The sequence below is a fragment of the Podarcis vaucheri genome, assembly GCF_965113315.1.
Source record: "Podarcis vaucheri genome assembly, chromosome: 1".
In the NCBI taxonomy this organism is placed as follows: domain Eukaryota; kingdom Metazoa; phylum Chordata; class Lepidosauria; order Squamata; family Lacertidae; genus Podarcis; species Podarcis vaucheri.
Window position 1 is genome coordinate 86,799,134 of NC_138759.1, and position 16,858 is coordinate 86,815,991.

General features: G+C 44.3%; 1 protein-coding gene and 2 long non-coding RNA genes across 11 annotated transcripts in view; 1 reads left to right on the forward strand and 2 right to left on the reverse strand.

Moving 5' to 3' along the window:
* Positions 1-14,955, forward strand: part of AGBL2 (AGBL carboxypeptidase 2) — a 38,057-nt gene extending 23,102 nt beyond the window's left edge. For 7 of the 8 annotated variants that reach the window (XM_082215625.1, XM_082215627.1, XM_082215628.1 and 4 more), the window contains 5 exons: positions 981-1,097; positions 3,756-3,822; positions 11,872-12,063; positions 12,374-12,425; positions 13,734-14,955. In XM_082215625.1, coding sequence (XP_082071751.1) covers positions 981-1,097; positions 3,756-3,822; positions 11,872-12,063; positions 12,374-12,425; positions 13,734-14,067 — 762 coding nt within the window. In that variant the 3' untranslated portion in view covers positions 14,068-14,955. The remainder of the gene's footprint in view (positions 1-980; positions 1,098-3,755; positions 3,823-11,871; positions 12,064-12,373; positions 12,426-13,733) is intronic. The other variant, XM_082215632.1, reaches the window with a different exon arrangement.
* LOC309528396 lies at positions 2,949-11,962 on the reverse strand. The gene is made up of 2 exons (XR_014217732.1): positions 11,851-11,962; positions 2,949-3,645 (listed from the first exon to the last, which is right to left on the reverse strand). It is a non-coding gene; the product is annotated as an uncharacterized lncRNA (long non-coding RNA).
* Positions 12,008-16,824, reverse strand: LOC309528390. Of its 2 annotated transcripts, none has more exons than XR_014217729.1 (3): positions 16,588-16,824; positions 15,504-15,660; positions 12,008-12,098 (listed from the first exon to the last, which is right to left on the reverse strand). It is a non-coding gene; the product is annotated as an uncharacterized lncRNA (long non-coding RNA). The 2 variants fall into 2 exon arrangements; XR_014217730.1 differs by lacking the exon at positions 12,008-12,098 and adding an exon at positions 12,352-12,468.
* Between the last annotated feature and the right edge of the window lie 34 nt (positions 16,825-16,858).

Here is a 16,858-nt window from a genome sequence, read left to right on the forward strand (position 1 = left end):
GGCAATCAGCCTGTTCTGTAGCCAGCTCAGCTTGGCATGCCTGAGATTCATCACATATAAAGCGACAATTTGATCATTAGCATTTGCCAGTGGCACCGGGAGATGGGACCAGAGGTGTAAATCAATTTCTTTGGCTTTCTTGTCAGATGGTGGGAAGGGGCAAACCTTCCCTGCAGGTGTAAAAGAGTTGTTTTGAGTGGATGTGACCTACAAGTAGTTTCTGGATTCAAATAAGTTCCACTGAGGGGGCAAAAAGTGGAGAGTACTAGCTTCTTGCTGCAATAGCATCAATGGCATTAGATAACTATGACTTCATTTATTGTATCTCTGCTTGTGAAAGAGGAAGCCAATGAACTTTCACCATTGTGTCACCCTGTCCTGTACTCCAAATCTGTTAGCATTAGTAGCAGGTTGTGAGGCCCAGACAAAACCATGTTGATGTTCTTCACCAACTGCTGGTTGGTCATCCTGATCTGATTAATGGATGAGTAATCAATGAAATGACTTTATAAAAAAGATATTGGTGAAAGGACATTTTCATTATTTTGCCTTTTAAGACCATTAGCAAGGATTGTGTTTGAAGAACTCCAATTGTCAAGGCACATTATATCAATAGACCACCCATATCCAACTATTTGACTTGATTTAGAATGCATGATGTTCCAGAACTCATGTTTATTATATTGATCAGATGGCAGGCATACATATTTGCCGATATGTACAATATTAAATTGATATATGTTCACTTCTGTAACTGCAGAGACTATTCAACCTTCAACCATGTGCGAAGTATCTTGTGCTGAATGGGACTCTCTCTGTGTGACCGTTTCCTCCTCTGAATTTCTCGACTCTCCTCTGCTTTTCCTGTTTGAGTGGAATAAGGAGTCTCTGTTAAGAGACCTTGGACAGAATCCCATTGAATCCTTTCACTGTGATTTCAGAGTGAGCCAAGATACCATCTCTCTATTAAATTCCTTTAGGAAAGCTCAATTTCTCCAAGTGTTGAAAAAAATCATAGCCTTTCCAAGAGATCATGGAGAGACAACAGTTCAGAACAGAAGAACAAGCAAATGAATCAAGTACTCTGTGTGTGTCAGGTTGGTTTGTGGAATCTAATTTTCTGTTACAATTCACCGTATGCTCAGTGCCTCTCAGATGAAATTTATAAGTGTATTGGTACACTAAAGAACTGCATTACACAATTCATCTTGGAGACTGACCCATGATACGAATAATAAAGGAATGTGCTTGAAATAAATATTTGAAAAATACTTTAAGGAAATGTTAGATTGGATATAAACTTGTTCCCTTTTGAGTGCATATGTTGTAGGTGGTTGCACAAAACATATTGCCACACTAGGCATAACGTTTTATCTTAATTACTAAAATAACATGTGGGCAGTGGACCATTTCAGTGGTTATTTGGTGACCATACATTCAGAGAGCTATAACAAGAATTTAATATAGGGCTTTGGTTTTCAACCAGTGTGCCGTGGCACTCTGGGGTGACTTGAGGAACATTCAGGAGAGACAGGGGGGCTGTCCTTTCATTAACTTGTAGCTCATATCTTCCTTCATTATCTCTCTCTTTCCTTCTTAGGAACATTCAGGGGAGCTGGCAGCTTTAACTTGCAGCCCATTATCTTCCCGAAATAAAACAACAGCAAAAAAGTGGGGAAACACTTTTGCATGTCTGTTTATCTTCTTAAAATCTCCCCCCCCCCCAACAAAAATTCTCCTCTCATCTTCACTAAGTAACAGTTCCTTAGTTTTACACAGAGGGCTTGAGTAATGCAAGAAAATAGCAAAGTAGCTTGATGGTGTGTGTGCCAAGATGTGTGTGTGCTCTATAAGAAGGGATTTAAAATAACCTTGAAAATGTCTTCTGTGTTTCCCTCTCCTACCTCCAACATCCCTCCCTCCCTCTTCTTCTCTACCTCTCGCCACAGGCACTCCCCTCTTCCGTAACAGTCACCAAACTTTATCAGTACAGGGAGAATGTTGCAGAAAAGGACAGTGTCAACTTACACAACACTGTCAAACCGATAGTTACGTAAATTCAACTAACAAATATACCCACAACGTAACTAGCTGTGTTTAACTATATAATTTCCTTATACATCATATAAACATACCGTAACTCTCTTCACATTATCTAATTGAGTAGAAGAAATTAAGGACCAACATTTAGAACAGGAAATACAAATAGATCAGTTCTTCTATATGTAATGTCCAAAGAAAAGCTTTTGTGTTCCACGTATGTACAAATGAATCAGTTTTTTTAAACATAATGTCCAAATAAAAGCTTTTTGTGTTCCACGTATGTCTTAGCGAATACAAGTGTCAAACATAATAACATTAAGGAACAGGCTTGCAAAAGATGAACTTTTTTTGTAATGTTCCACCTCTGCCTTTGCAAAGTATGGTTGTTGTATGCAGCTGATGTTTCCAGGTATCAGACAAAGGATATGAAAGATCTTAACACGTGCCTTTGCAAAATATAGTTGTTGTATGCCAGTGACAAGGATTCCCGGAATAATAACAAAATATTTCTCCTTCTGATGTTAATCTTGTTTCACCCTCCCTCCCCGCATTTGCACACTAATTTAGGAAAAGGCATGCTGGGGATGCCTTGCGGGATGAATTAGCTTGGCCCTGCAGTGCAGTGGCATTGCTTGGGTTCCCATCGACACATGCGTTCCTACTTATATGTCCCCCAAAAATGGCACCGAAAAGGGGCGTGGCGGAATGGGGTGGGGGCGGAACGGGGAAACCCCCACTTATGCATGTCCTTTAATGGAACCCCAGTGTAAGTGACTTACACAGGGGAGTAGCAAAAAGAACATGGTTGGTCAAGGGAGCTGTGGACTCAGGTTAAAAACCACTGATATAGGGTATCACAAAAATGACTGACATCACAGCATATAAGAAACTACAAAGAGAGATGCTTGAACCAAGAGCTCTTTTAATATTGCCAAGAAAATTTAACAAGATTAGAGGGCTGAAAAATGCTTTGGAAAAATCCTACAGTACACTTTGGACACACCAAAGAGAGATGAGAAGATATAAAAATAACCAAACTTTACTGTCAACGGTACTAGAAACCTTGGCACCTAATATAGTTAGTGGGCATTTACTGGAAAATATGTGTGGAGGGAAATAATGAGGTAGGAACACTTACAAAGGAAGTCCCTTGGGTTTGAGTGCATACTTCTAATATGAAAACACTGAGAAAAGGATAAAGAAGGGATCACTGCTTCCCAACATGCAGCAAAACTGGCCAATGTGTGATCTTCACATGATAGATGTCCACAAGTGTACTATACTCTTTCCTATACTTATGCAAACCAATGTAAGAAAAATTCTGCCTATGAGGTACATCTAAAATAAAGTGGTGTTGGAGGCTTTGAGGTAAGTATCAGTCCATACTGAAAGGTAGCCTTTTCAGCATTGCTTAGCTTAGTTTTTGAATTGAATAAAACAAATACGTGATCAAAAGCAGAAAACAGACCCTTGCAAAAGGACAAAGGCAATCTTCCTGGTTGACTGAAGAGAAGAAAGTCTGTTTATCAACGGGAAAGGTAAAATAGGGTATGGAAATGTTTTGGTGAGCAACACCTGGACACACATGGGCAATGAATGTGCCTATGTGGTGAAAAAAAAAGACATAGGGTGCACTTTAATACTCATTATGAGGCATATATAAAAATAAGAAAGTCAGATACTGATTTATTCTCTACATTTCTTTTATACAGAACCGAAATCTAGAAAATTCACTCTCTACGTTTGTGCAAGAAGAAAATGTAGATAAGAAGTATCAAGGTGAGGAATCTATCCTTACACACATTGCAGAAAATGGCTTTATTTGGGGGGGGGGTAATACATGTCTGTGTTATGGTGAAAAGAAAGTTGTGGCAGACAGGAGCCACTATCATGCCACCATGATTAACTATTATTGCTTTATAAATATACAAACATGATGGGGACAGAAGGCAAAAGTTTACTCCTTTTCCCTAATTTCCAAATTGCACCTGTGGCTAGGCCCATGTAAATCAAGTGATAAATTTCTCTGGATTACATTATAATCAAAGCCTAGTCCAGTTCTCATCTAAGGGAAACTAAGTGTCCACTGCCCTTTTTTACAGTGGTGTACATGAGCACATATATGGATATGCACCTGCTTTTTCATGTACAGTGGTACCTCTGTGTCAGGGGGTTGATTAGCTGCTTGTGCTTAAAAGTGTGCCCCTTCAGAGTTTGTGCGGCCCCACAAGTCTCTGTGCGTGACAGAGCTCATCAGACATGTCTGCTCTAGTCACTGGTGGAGTCCGACAGTGGCTGTTTGCGGAAACGCCTCCAACAAAGAAGTTCCTTAACGGAAACACGTCTCCTGGACTCACGACGTGACAGCTTCCGACGAAGCATGGGTCTCCCTGCAGTTGCTTCTGACACCTCCCCACTATTTTCGCTAGAAGTGTCTCTCACCCCTTTCTCTCCCCTGCTTCCTGCCTGCGTTGCTGCGTCTCTCTCAGTATTACTGAGATTCCCCTCCAGAGACCCCGTGCTCCCCCTGCTGGTCCCTGCTTTGGCTGTTGAGTCTCTCCCAGTCTCTGGGAGCCCTACCACCTCCTTTCCCTCTGATGTCAGTTCCCTGACATCCACCTCCCCTCCAGGGCCCCCTTCCCCCCCGCCCCCTCCCTCTCCTCTGGGCGGTGAGGAGCTGAAACCCCGAAACGAATCCTCTTCATCTTCAGACGTCTCGAACATCTCCCTCCATCGGTCTTCGTTCCGACTCGCTGAATCCTCCTCCACCTCGGAATCAGCGAACCCCTCCAACTCTTCTTCGTCGGTGGTGGCGAAGTATTCCCTCCGGAACCTCGCCACTGGCTGGGGTTTACGAGGGAATCTCTGATGAAAGGCTTCAATCAGAACCTCGTCATCTACATCCTCTGCCCTGACCCAGGTGTTTTCCGACTCCGGTTCCCCTTCCCACCTTACCAAGTACTCTACTTGCTCTCCCTTCCACCTGGAATCGAGAATCTCCGCTACATGGTAGCTTTGTTCTTTTTCCTCCATCGCTGGTCCCCTATTGACCCTCCCCTCTCTGTCCCCTATATACGGTGACAGCAACGATCTGTGGAACACTGGGTGCAACTTCATGTGGTTCGGTAACCGGAGTCTGAAAGCCACTGGGTTGACCTGTTGCGTGACTTCAAATGGACCCAGTCTTCTGGGTCTTAACTTCTTACAACCTCCTTTAAACGGTAACCCTTGGGTGGACAGCCACACCTGGTCCCCCACCCTAATGCTTTCCCCTTCCCTTCTGGTTTTGTCTGCCTGCCTCTTATATTCCTCCTTCGCCCGGTTTAAATTAAGTTGAAGTTGGCGGTGGATAGCTTCCATTTCTTCAACGAACTGTTCTGCGGCTGGAACGCTCCAGTTCTCCCCCTCCCCCCCTGGGAAGGCTCGGGGATGACACCCGTGATTGGCCAAAAAGGGGCTCATCCCCGTGGACACGTTCTCTGCATTGTTGTAGGCAAATTCTGCCAACGCCAGCTTCTCCACCCAATCATTCTCTCTGTCATTAACATAACACCTCAAATATTGCTGGAGGACACCATTGGCTCTTTCCGCCTGCCCATTGGTTTCGGGATGACGGGCAGTAGAGAAATTGACCTCTACATGCAATAAGCCCATGAGCCTCCTCCAGAACCTGGAAGTAAATTGTTTCCCTCGGTCCGAAACCACCCTCAAGGGGGCGCCATGCAACCTAAACACATTTTCCACAAACAATTTGGCGGTTTCTTCTGCTGTGACCGCATGTGAGCAGGCTATAAAGTGGGCCATCTTGGTTAACAGGTCTACCACCACCATGATGGCTGTTTTCCCTTTGGACCTGGGCAGATCAGTTATGAAATCTATTGCCACTGCCTCCCATGGCCTCTCCGGCGTGGGTAGTGGTTCTAATAAACCTGCCGGTGCCCGCCTCTCCCCTTTGGCTCGTTGGCATCTGTCACACCCTCTCACATATTCCCGCACATCTTCCCTGACCTTGGGCCACCAGAATTCCCTGGTGACCAGCCACATGGTTTTGTGTTGCCCAAAATGCCCGGCTGTGGGGTTATCGTGCAGTTGCTTGAGTACCTTTTCCCTCAATTCCCCTTCAGGTATGTATAACGCTCCCTTGTAGTACAATGCCCCATTTCTCTCCTCAAAACCCCCGGGTTTGTCTCCCTCCCTCCTGAGACTCCTGAGTTTGTCCTGGGCGTATTCATCCTGCACCGTTCCCTCTACCAGCTCCCTTTGCCCCACCAATGCCGCCCCACACACCCAGCGGTCCTCGGGAATGACATGGGTCTCCTCGGGTGCACCCTCTCCCTCCAAATATTCAGGTTTGCGTGAGAGAGCGTCAGCCCTAACGTTCTCCGGGCCTGGTACGTAACAAATCTCAAAGTTAAATTTGGAGAACTCCTGAGCCCATCTCAACTGCCGTTGGTTGAGCACTCGCGCAGTTCTCCAATACTCTAGATTCTTATGGTCCGTGCACACTTGCACCTTCTGTTGTGCACCAATTAGTAGATGCCTCCATCTCCGGAAGGCCTCATAAATGGCAAGAAGTTCCCGGTCGTACACCGTGTAGTTCCTCTCAGATTTGTTCAGTTTTCGCGAAAAGAAGGCACACGGTCGCCACTCTGACCCCTCCTTCCCCGGCTGCAGAAGAAGCACCGCCCCTATGGCTCTGTCCGACGCGTCTGTTTCGACCCTCAGCTTTTTTTGTAAATCCACATGTAGAAGTTGTTCGTCAGAGGCGAAGGCCTTTTTCAGTTCATCAAACGCTCTCTCCGCCTCCCCCGTCCAAACAAACTTCTTTTTGCCGCTAAGACAGTCCGTGATGGGCGCCGTCAGGTGGGCGAAGTTCCGGATGAACTTACGATAAAAGTTTCCAAACCCTAGGAACCTCTGCACATCCTTCTTGGTCTTGGGTGTTTTCCATTCCAGCACCGCTTGAACCTTGCTGGGGTCCATAGCCAACCCCTTATCGGACAAGCGGTACCCCAGGAATTCCACCTCCTTGGTATGAAACTGACACTTCTCCAGTTTCACCCACAGTCTGTTGGCTTGCAGCCTGCTCAACACTTCCCTGACGTCTCTCACATGTTGCTCCTCGTTCTCCGAATACACCAACACGTCATCTAGGAAGGCCACGCAATTCTTGTAGAGCAAAGGCCCCAGCACGTGGTTCATAAAACTTTGAAAACACGCGGAGCCTGTTTGTAATCCAAAAGGCATCACGAGATATTCAAATGCCCCCAAAGGGGTGAACATGGTGGTCTTCCATTCATCCCCTTTCCTTATACGTATCAGGTTGTAAGCCCCCCTCAGGTCCAGCTTTGTAAAAATCTTTCCTTTTCGCACCCTGGTCAAAATATCATCAATCCTGGGCATGGGAAAAGCCGCAGGCTCAGTCACTGCATTTAACTGTCGAAAGTCACATACCAGCCTCGGCTTGTCCGTGTTTTTTTTATCCACAAAAAACACTGGGCTACCCCCCGCTGCCTTAGACTCCCTGATGAAGCCTCTCTTCAGGTTCTTGTCAATGAACGCTCTCAACTCCTACATCTCCCTGTCTGACATGGCATACAGCTTGCCTACAGGAAGCTGGGCTCCAGGGAGTAGATTAATCTGGCAATCAAAGGGCCTATGCGGGGGTAGTTGATCAGCTTCCTTCTCGCTGAACACATCGTTGAAATCAGCATACTGTGGTGGCACCGTCCCTTTCTCCATCACTTCAGTCCCTGCCAGGGTGGCTTGGGCCCCTGCTGAACCCCTTTCCCCCCTGCAGTGTTCTAAGCAATGTGCTGAACCGAAGGAAACCACTCCAGCGGATCATGTAGGGCTAGCCAGCTCATTCCCAAAATAATGGGAGCGCCTCCCAAGGTGGCCACATTAAACGCTATCAGTTCTGTGTGCCTTGCCACCCTCATTATCATTGGGACGGTCTGCAAGCTGACTCCTCCTCCCAACAGCTCCCTGCCATCGATTGTGGTCACCTGCAGGGGGTTGCTTAAAGGGATAGTCTGTATCTGATGTTCAGCAGCAAACTCCTTGCTCATAAAATTGCAAGAGCTGCCGGAATCCAACAGCGCCTTTATTTGTAGGGGGTGTCCATTTTGCAGCTCTAGCGACACTTCAATCACTAGGGCAGGTCGAGGAGCTTCTGGTACGGGCACTTTCACTGCTCTTGAGCCTGGTTGCAGTGCCCTGACGGCAACCAGGCGTTGGCTTTTACTTGCTCCGTTTCTCCCTGCTCTCCTCCCTCCACTGCCCCCACCATCCCTTGCCATTCCTTCCTCTGGGGGCAGACTCTGGCAAAGTGGCCTGGCTGTTGGCAGAGATAGCATTTCCGGGCTCCCTTTCCCTCCTTCTTCGCCCCCTCACTGGGCTTTGAAACTGCGCGCGCGCGGGCTGTTCCGATTTCCATCGGCTCTGCCGGCGGGAAAGCTGGCTCAGGAATGTCTGGAATGCGTAACTCCTTCCAACGTTCCCCTCTCCCTTCCCGCCTCTCCAAGGCTCTTGCCTCCTGGCGCGCTCCAATGGTCAGCGCAGACTTGGTCAGCTGATCCATCGACACAGCCCTGGGGCTCCTGGACAGCTCGTCTTTCACAGCTGAAGAAAGACCTTCTTCAAACAGCATCTGAATGGGTGCTGCCGATAAATCCCACCCCAATCTGTGAATCAGCATGGTAAATTCAGTCCAGTACTCACGGACAGATCTGCTTCCCTGCTTGCAAGCCATCAGCTGTCTGCGCACCAACCCTTCCTCAATATCACTGGAAAACATGATATCCATTGCACGAAAGAATTTCATAGTGTCCTTTAGGATATCGTTGTGCGTTGCCATCAGGGGCCGAACCCAATCACGCGCGCCCTTCTCAAGATGCCCAATTACGAAAGCAACTCGCGATTCCTCATCAGGGAACTCATCAAACTGCACATTCAGGGCATATTGCATCTCTGTCCTAAAGGCATGATAGTCCTTGGGGTCCCCCCCAAACTTCTGCACCAATCCTGGTACCTTTCTGGGGAACTGAGTGGTTCTCCCCTTCTTGTCAGCATCCTGCGCCCTCCTCTCCTCCAGCCTCGCCGTCTGCAGCGCAAGTTGGACTTCCAATGCTCGGTATCTTTCCTCCAAGCTTGGATCAGCTCCTCCTGCTCCGGCTCCTGCTGGGTCGCTCATGATGCTTTCTCCTGCACAGGCAGCGTACAAAGACTGTCGGACTGCTGTCAGGGGGTTGATTAGCGGCTTGTGCTTAAAAGTGTGCCCCTTCAGAGTTTGTGCGGCCCCACAAGTCTCTGTGCGTGACAGAGCTCATCAGACATGTCTGCTCTAGTCACTGGTGGAGTCCGACAGTGGCTGTTTGCGGAAACGCCTCCAACAAAGAAGTTCCTTAACGGAAACACGTCTCCTGGACTCACGACGTGACAGCTTCCGACGAAGCATGGGTCTCCCTGCAGTTGCTTCTGACACCTCCCCACTATTTTCGCTAGAAGTGTCTCTCACCCCTTTCTCTCCTCTGCTTCCTGCCTGCGTTGCTGCGTCTCTCTCAGTATTACTGAGATTCCCCTCCAGAGACCCCGTGCTCCCCCTGCTGGTCCCTGCTTTGGCTGTTGAGTCTCTCCCAGTCTCTGGGAGCCCTACCACCTCCTTTCCCTCTGATGTCAGTTCCCTGACACTCTGGTTATGTACTTAATTCGTTCCAGAGGTCCGTTCTTAACCTGAAATTGTTCTTAACCTGAGGTACCACTTTAGCTAATGGGGCCTGGGGCCTCCTGCTACTGCCACGCTGCCACTGCGCAATTTCTGTTCTCATTCTGAAGCAAAGTTAACCCGAGGTACTATTTCTGGGTTAGCGGAGTCTGTAACCTGAAGCATATGTAACCTGAGGTGTATGTAACCCGAGATACCACTGTACAGGCAACGGGCAACTGACGTGTGATTGCACATGCACACACAGTTCTGAACCCAAAAGTGACCCAAAAATGCCACTAAAATATCACTAACATAGTTGAATAGGGGTGGGGTGAAAAACTTTATGTAGGCCACACTAACGTGCAGGGGATCCTGAATGTAACCTTTGTGCAAAATGAGGATTGCCTGTACTGTACTGTATACATAAACAGGAATTTTAAAATAGTTTCTGTATACAGTGGTGCCTCGCAAGATGAAATTAATCCGTTCCGCGAGTCTCTTCGTCTTGCGGTTTTTTCGTCTTGCAAAGCATGGCTATTAGCGGCTTAGCAGCTTTAAGAAAAAGGAAACAAACTCGCAAGACGGAAATTTGTCTTGCGGAACGACTCAAAAAACGGAAAACTTTTTCGTCTTGCGAGGCATTCGTCTTGCAAGGTACCACTGTACTCCTAAGTACAAGGCAGAGGATGGCATATATTTCTGACAGTGGAGTGGCATCTGTAGTTTGTTAAGGGTACTGGGATTTGTAGCTCTTTGAGGGGTCAACTACAGTTTCCAGAATTCTTTGGAGGATGTTATGTGCCTTAAATGTGTGTTGAATGTGCCTTAAAATGTATAGTGTGGATGTGACCATGTTGCTGCTTTTCAGTTAATAATTTCAAGGTTACCAAAAAGTGACTTTCAGCCATCAAATACCTGGATATACAGAAACTTTTCCATCTGAAAGTTAATAATTAATTAATTAATTAATTAATTAATAATACCCCACCCGTCTGACTAGTTTGCCCCAGCAAATCTGTGCGGCTCCCAACTGAATATTAAAAACACAATCAAACATTAAAAACTTCCCTAAACAGGGCTGCCTTCAGATGTCTTCTAAAAGTTGTGTAGATTTTTATCTCCTTGACATCTGATGAGAGGGCATTCCATAGGAAGGGCGCCACTGCCTGGTTCCCTGTAACTTCTCGCAGTGAAGGAACCGCCAGAAGGGCCTTGGACCTCACTGTCCGGGCTGAATGATGGGAGTGGAGACTCTCCTTCAGGTATACTGGGCTGAGGCTGTTTAGGGCTTTAAATGTCAGTAACATCACTTTGAATTGTGCTCAGAAATGTACAGTACTGGGAGGGAGACAGATGCACCCCACTCAGAAGGGCATTTCACAAATACTGAACTGCCACCAGGGCTCTAATATGGGTCAACACCAAGTGGGCACTAGCCAGAGGTGTAACCGCCAACAGAGTTTATACTACTGGTTGTAGGGCCTAAGATGGTTGATAGTAGGAGAGGTGCTCTTTTAGGTACATGGGTCTCAATGTGCCATCATTCACTTATAACCAATACAGCACTTTCAGGACCTATTTATCAATTTTGCAAGATAGGGGTGTTTTAAAAATTCAAAAAAGAAAATGGGATTTGGCATCCACTTTATAAATAAGGCTGGCAATATTCGCTGTTGTGCTTTTGCACACTTTCTGGGGTTTTTCTTTTTTTAAGGTAAGCAGACCACCACCACCCCATGCCCAGAAAAGAAAAAGATAGTGGAATGTATGGAAGGAGTGAGTATAGGGAGGGGCAAAAAACTCAGACAGCCCAGATGCATTCTACCAAGCTCTACCCATTGGTATGGAATCACAATTAAAATTGTGACTGAAAAAACAGGGCTATTCAGCTCCACTTGGCAGTTGTGGAAGCAGGATGCCACAATTGGATTTTGTCCATATCTTTCTTTGCAGACACTCTAGGGGGCAATATTGAGCTATATCAGAGTATTTGTCACAGACATTTACCGGTATCTTGCAGTGTACTGAATTCGTAGCAGAATATAGGCTTTCTGGTTGCAGAGGATATTTTGAAGACATTTTATATTCCTTCATCTTACCTCTGTCTTTCCACTGTGTAGAACTCACTTTGGGTAAGCAGAACATCCCAATAATTGAACCTGAGATCAAGATCAAGGGTCCCCAGCCACTCCTGGTAGCTATGATTCCATCAATAGAACAGCGACAGAGCCTCACAAAGTCACCCATCAAACAGCACCCATTTTCCTTCCATTTGCAGCCTGATGAAGAACTTCATGAGAAACAGAATGCAGGTACAGGACTGGGGTAGTTAAGCAGACAAATTTACCTGTGAGGTTAAGGGACAGAATGAGCATTTAGGAGTGAATGATTCTAATAAGAAAATTCTGCCAGATGAAGAAGACAAATTTAGGTGTGAATCTGGACAAGATGGGTACTTGTTCTCTTTAATTGGAATGTCAGACACCAAATCTAAACCATTGTATTAAGTGAAACAAGACATTGAGGAAAATTCACATCATTGCTGACTTTAGTCCAGCCAGAAATGCACTACTGTTATTTAGTTTTTATTTGGCATTTGTGTTTCCTTTTACTTCTTTACAGGCACTTGTGTTTCATCCGAATGTCCTCGTGGTCTTGGAGTCAAACGACACAGGTACTACCGGGTCAGAACTCCTCCTGGGCACCATGACAGCCTCCTGAAATGGCATTGATTTAATTGTCTAACTTTAGGCCTTTTCACTTACAATTTACTTACATGATGATACATGTGCAGGAAAACATTACATGTACTTCCAGGAAGCAAGGTGGATTAGTCTTTTGCATCAAAAACAACAAAGTGTCTTGTGGCACCTTAAAGGCAAATACATTTATTGTGGCATAAGCTTTTGTGGAATACAGTATACTGCAAATAAGTATTTCATCTGTGTTTTTGGACCTCATTTACAGCCACCCTCATCATGTATACAACCCCCCTCCCACCCCAAGAAAACCATGTGTATGCATTGTTCCCATAAGGAATTATTTAGTGTTTAAGAGGCCACAAGACGCTTATGGTGTTAGGTTTACAGTTATGTGTGTAGTGTGATGTGAATGCTCTTTACATGCTGAGGCTGTGTAAAGGGCATGTTCTGTACTCATTGACTGTTGCCTGGTGTGTATGTATTATAATCAGGTTAAACTAGGTGAATTGAGGCTGGGTGGCTAATGTGTGGTGTGATGTAGTTTCTATTTCATGCAAGGTGAAACTTGGAAAGTAGCCTTGGCTAGTTGCTCATTTATCTTTGAGCTATATGATAATTCAACAAATAAAAGGCTACTCAGTTGAGACACACAAAAGTACCGGTAATCTTTGTCAGCACTCCAGCGATTGCTAATCCTGCTTGGTAAAACAACCACCACTGTATTGTATTCTCTCATCTTTTAGAACATGAATGAAAATCAGAAATCAAGGCCAAACCACATGCTTTATTATGCTTTATTGCATTTGTCTCAGGATTTTTGTTAAATGGCCGCTGGAAACTTGTTGGGATTAGGACCATGGTAGGGCCCATTTTCTACTGTGTTGCAGTCTAAATGAAATTTGCTCCTGGAAACTGCTTCTGTTGTTAGGGAGAAGCTCTTTCCCTCCCCTCCCTGTATACTGTGGTCCTGTTTCTATTCAGGGGTCCTTGCAACTGTTATTTAACAAACAAAGCCCCCCAGACATTGTTAAATACAATTGCTCAAGTTAAGAGTCTAACCCTGATAACTAACATTTTCCTGCTCTGAACTGCATGAAATGCTAATACCTTTAGGTTGTGGATAAGCCTTGGTCCCTGCTATGCCTTTGTGAAATGAATTTCTTTCACTCTCAATTTATTAATTAATTACAAGTGCTTGTATACCACTTTTTATCTACAATACAGTATTTGAAATTTAATTATTTAAAAGAACTATTTTTCTCCCCCAACCCTTTTTTTAGGTCCATGTGGTGGAATCCTGAAGTGCCTTCTGTGACTTTAATGCTGCGTCGAAGTCTTTCTTTGAAATCTCATAGCATTATTGACAACAAAAACCTGTGGAATCTGAACCAAAGCAGGTCACAGATTATTCCCTACCGAGAATACAAATGGAAACCACTCAAAATTGACTACATGGTTCTGAAGTCTGAAAATGAACATCATGCCAAAGTCAGGGGAACTCCAAACATGATTGGACAAAAATATTCATTATTGAAGAACAGAGAGGGTAATCCAAAGGCAAAGTTTGTGCACAAGGAACATCTTGTGCCCTCCTATGAAGCCATAGACTTTTAATAACTCACAAAGAGTTAACTTGTTAGAAGGAAAGCTGGCACTCTCCTGTTGCAGGCCTATTACAAATGTTTAGCACAAAGTCTACTGCATTTTGATGATGAGAGAATTTGGAGTGTTGATAAAGAGGATGGGAGATTTCAGTTGTCTTATTTTTATAGGTTTGTAGCTGAGATTAGCTAATATGAAAGGGCAAAGCTTTTCCCCCTGTTAAGACCTTTGGTTAGTACAATGCATTTCAGGAAGAACACATAATTTCCACCCCTATATTTTATTCATAAAGTGAATATGTAGGAAGTACTTGCAAGGAAGTATTGGCAGGTAGGAGGTGCTGAACCTCCTTGCCTGCAGCTTCTGCAGATGCCTCACATGGCTATTTTTAATTATTCCCCACCAAGTCAGGGTCGAAAATCAGAAGAGGGGAAAGATCCAGTGGGCATAGGATGACTCAGTGAGTGTGAGGGGTTAAACAGCCTTTCCCTCATGCTAATTCTCTATAAATTCCACTTCCACCATCAGACACGCATTCCCCAGCCCTCCACCATTACTTCCCAAATTCACATTTACTTGGGTTGCATGTCATTCTACCATTTTTTTCTTTTTGTAACCCCCCCAAAGTTTCCTATCAAATGTGTACATGAATTATTATTATTTGAATGATGAAGGGTGAATATCTGAAAACTATTACGTTGAATTAATAATAGATGATTTTGTAGCAGTGGGCACAATTATAACAGAAACAATTCTGTTGCTGTAATGTTGGAATCACACAAGGAAAAAATGCAATACTCCGGTACAGGCTTTGTAGTGTTTTTACCTCTAAAGTGGTACTGTTACTCTTTGTGAGTGAAAAGTATGTCTTGTTGAACATTAAACAGCATAGTAAAGGTACTGAAGTTGCAACTCTATTTTTTTAAGTTTTCAGTTGTCATAAAATAATTGTTAGTGTTCTAAAACACACCCAAACAGAACATATTTATGTAGAAATCTATTGAATGATACTTCATTTTGCATAATGTAGCTAAAAACTATTTCTGTGAATAATCCATCCACTCGGGTGTAAACTTTGATGACCTGTTATAAACAAGTCAGTTGTGTTACCATTAAGCTATAATTTATTCTCACTATGAAGATTTTGGATTATAATCCAGGAAGGAACGAAGAAATCTCACATTAAATATGTGTCTGAACTGCAAATGAGAAACAGACTGACAAATCTACATACATTTTCCTCTTCCTCTCTTTAGTATTAAACTAGCATCTACTACTAGCATCTGCTACAATTTGTTTCTGTCAAGTAACTCTTTCACTACCTATTTTTGTCCCCAAATACACAAAAAATCTAGGAAAAGTACAATTTCATATATTTTTTAATCAGTTATTCTGGCAGGAAAGTGTATTTGAACTAAAATGCACCTTATATGCAGCTATAATTTTACCTTGTTCACTGCCACCTCCTGCCTTTCTTCCCTATGTGTAAGTGCCTTGGAAATTTCCTTCAGTGTCCAAATAATGGGAGAGATGTGTTGGCTTCAAAACATTGGGAATACTTCACCTGTCCACTCCATTTTCCTTGTTGCTATTGCTGCTGCTGTTCTGAGAATGAGAGGGAACTAGTTTTTTTCTGTAAAAGGGCAGGCATGTGCACCAGCAACATTTTAAAAATTAAACAGTCAAGGCTTGGTTTTCTCTGGAAAGTGGGAAAGGGAGAGTTGATGAAGGGAAAATTACAGTGGGGATGGGCTGAAAGGATATTACATTTTGAGACTGCACAAGAGTCTAGGTGCTGAGCAACAATGCATAAGCTCTTCTCTAACACAAGCTGGAAGTTTTGAAATGCTAGAAGCAATACTTGCTATCGTAGTACTGCATATTAACCAAATGTGGAAAATTTCTGGGTAATAATTAAAGCACTTTAAAATGAATGCTTGATTTTGGTCTAGGCATCTTCCCTGAGAGCAAGGATGTCCAAAGTAAGATGAGAGTTAGACTTGAATTGCAAACTAAATAGAGCGGTGCTGGCGGCGGCGCTTGCTTTGTTAGTTAGTTTGACTTTCTACTAGGAGAGTGATCCTGCAAATGCTTACCGAACAGCAGGTCTGAAAGAAGAAGTCCTTTGTAGTCAATGTCAATTGTACTACAGTTCTGCCAGGAAGGCATGGAAGTAGAAGAAAAACAACAACCCTGAACATTAAAATGTTCATTAGCCACGAACATTTTAACTAGTAAGCATCTAATGGTACACAGAGCGAAGAAAACCTAACGATTGCTGAAAACCTGACGTATTGGAAAATTAACTACTGTATACTGTATTAAACACTCGTTGACTGCCCCGACTTCAATGCCCTCTACGTACTACACATCCGGCGCCTGCCAATGACTTACTTATGTAGCTAAAACTGCGCGCGGATAGTGTACTCTTCTCGCGACAGCTTCTTCCCGGCCTCTCATTCTGCAGTGGCTACTCCGATTAAAAATCTACAATTTCCTACCTCTAGGTCAGAAGATTCTTAGCCCACCTACCGTGTGACGCAAAAGCCTATTTTTTTTCCTTATTGGCTGTCAGAAACAGAGCTAAGAAGCACGTCAAGAAATGCCAAGAGAAATTCAATGGGACGGGGGGATGTAGAGTTGTGTACCACAGTAGTCCTCGCTGACACTTCAGTTCTATACTGTACAGTATTCTGATCCTTTTTACCACCGAGCTGCAAAGCTATAGAGCGGCGACCATAGAGAATCAGCTTTCGGGTTGGTTGGTTTTTACCGGAAGTTCAGGCTGCAGGTCACTGTCAAT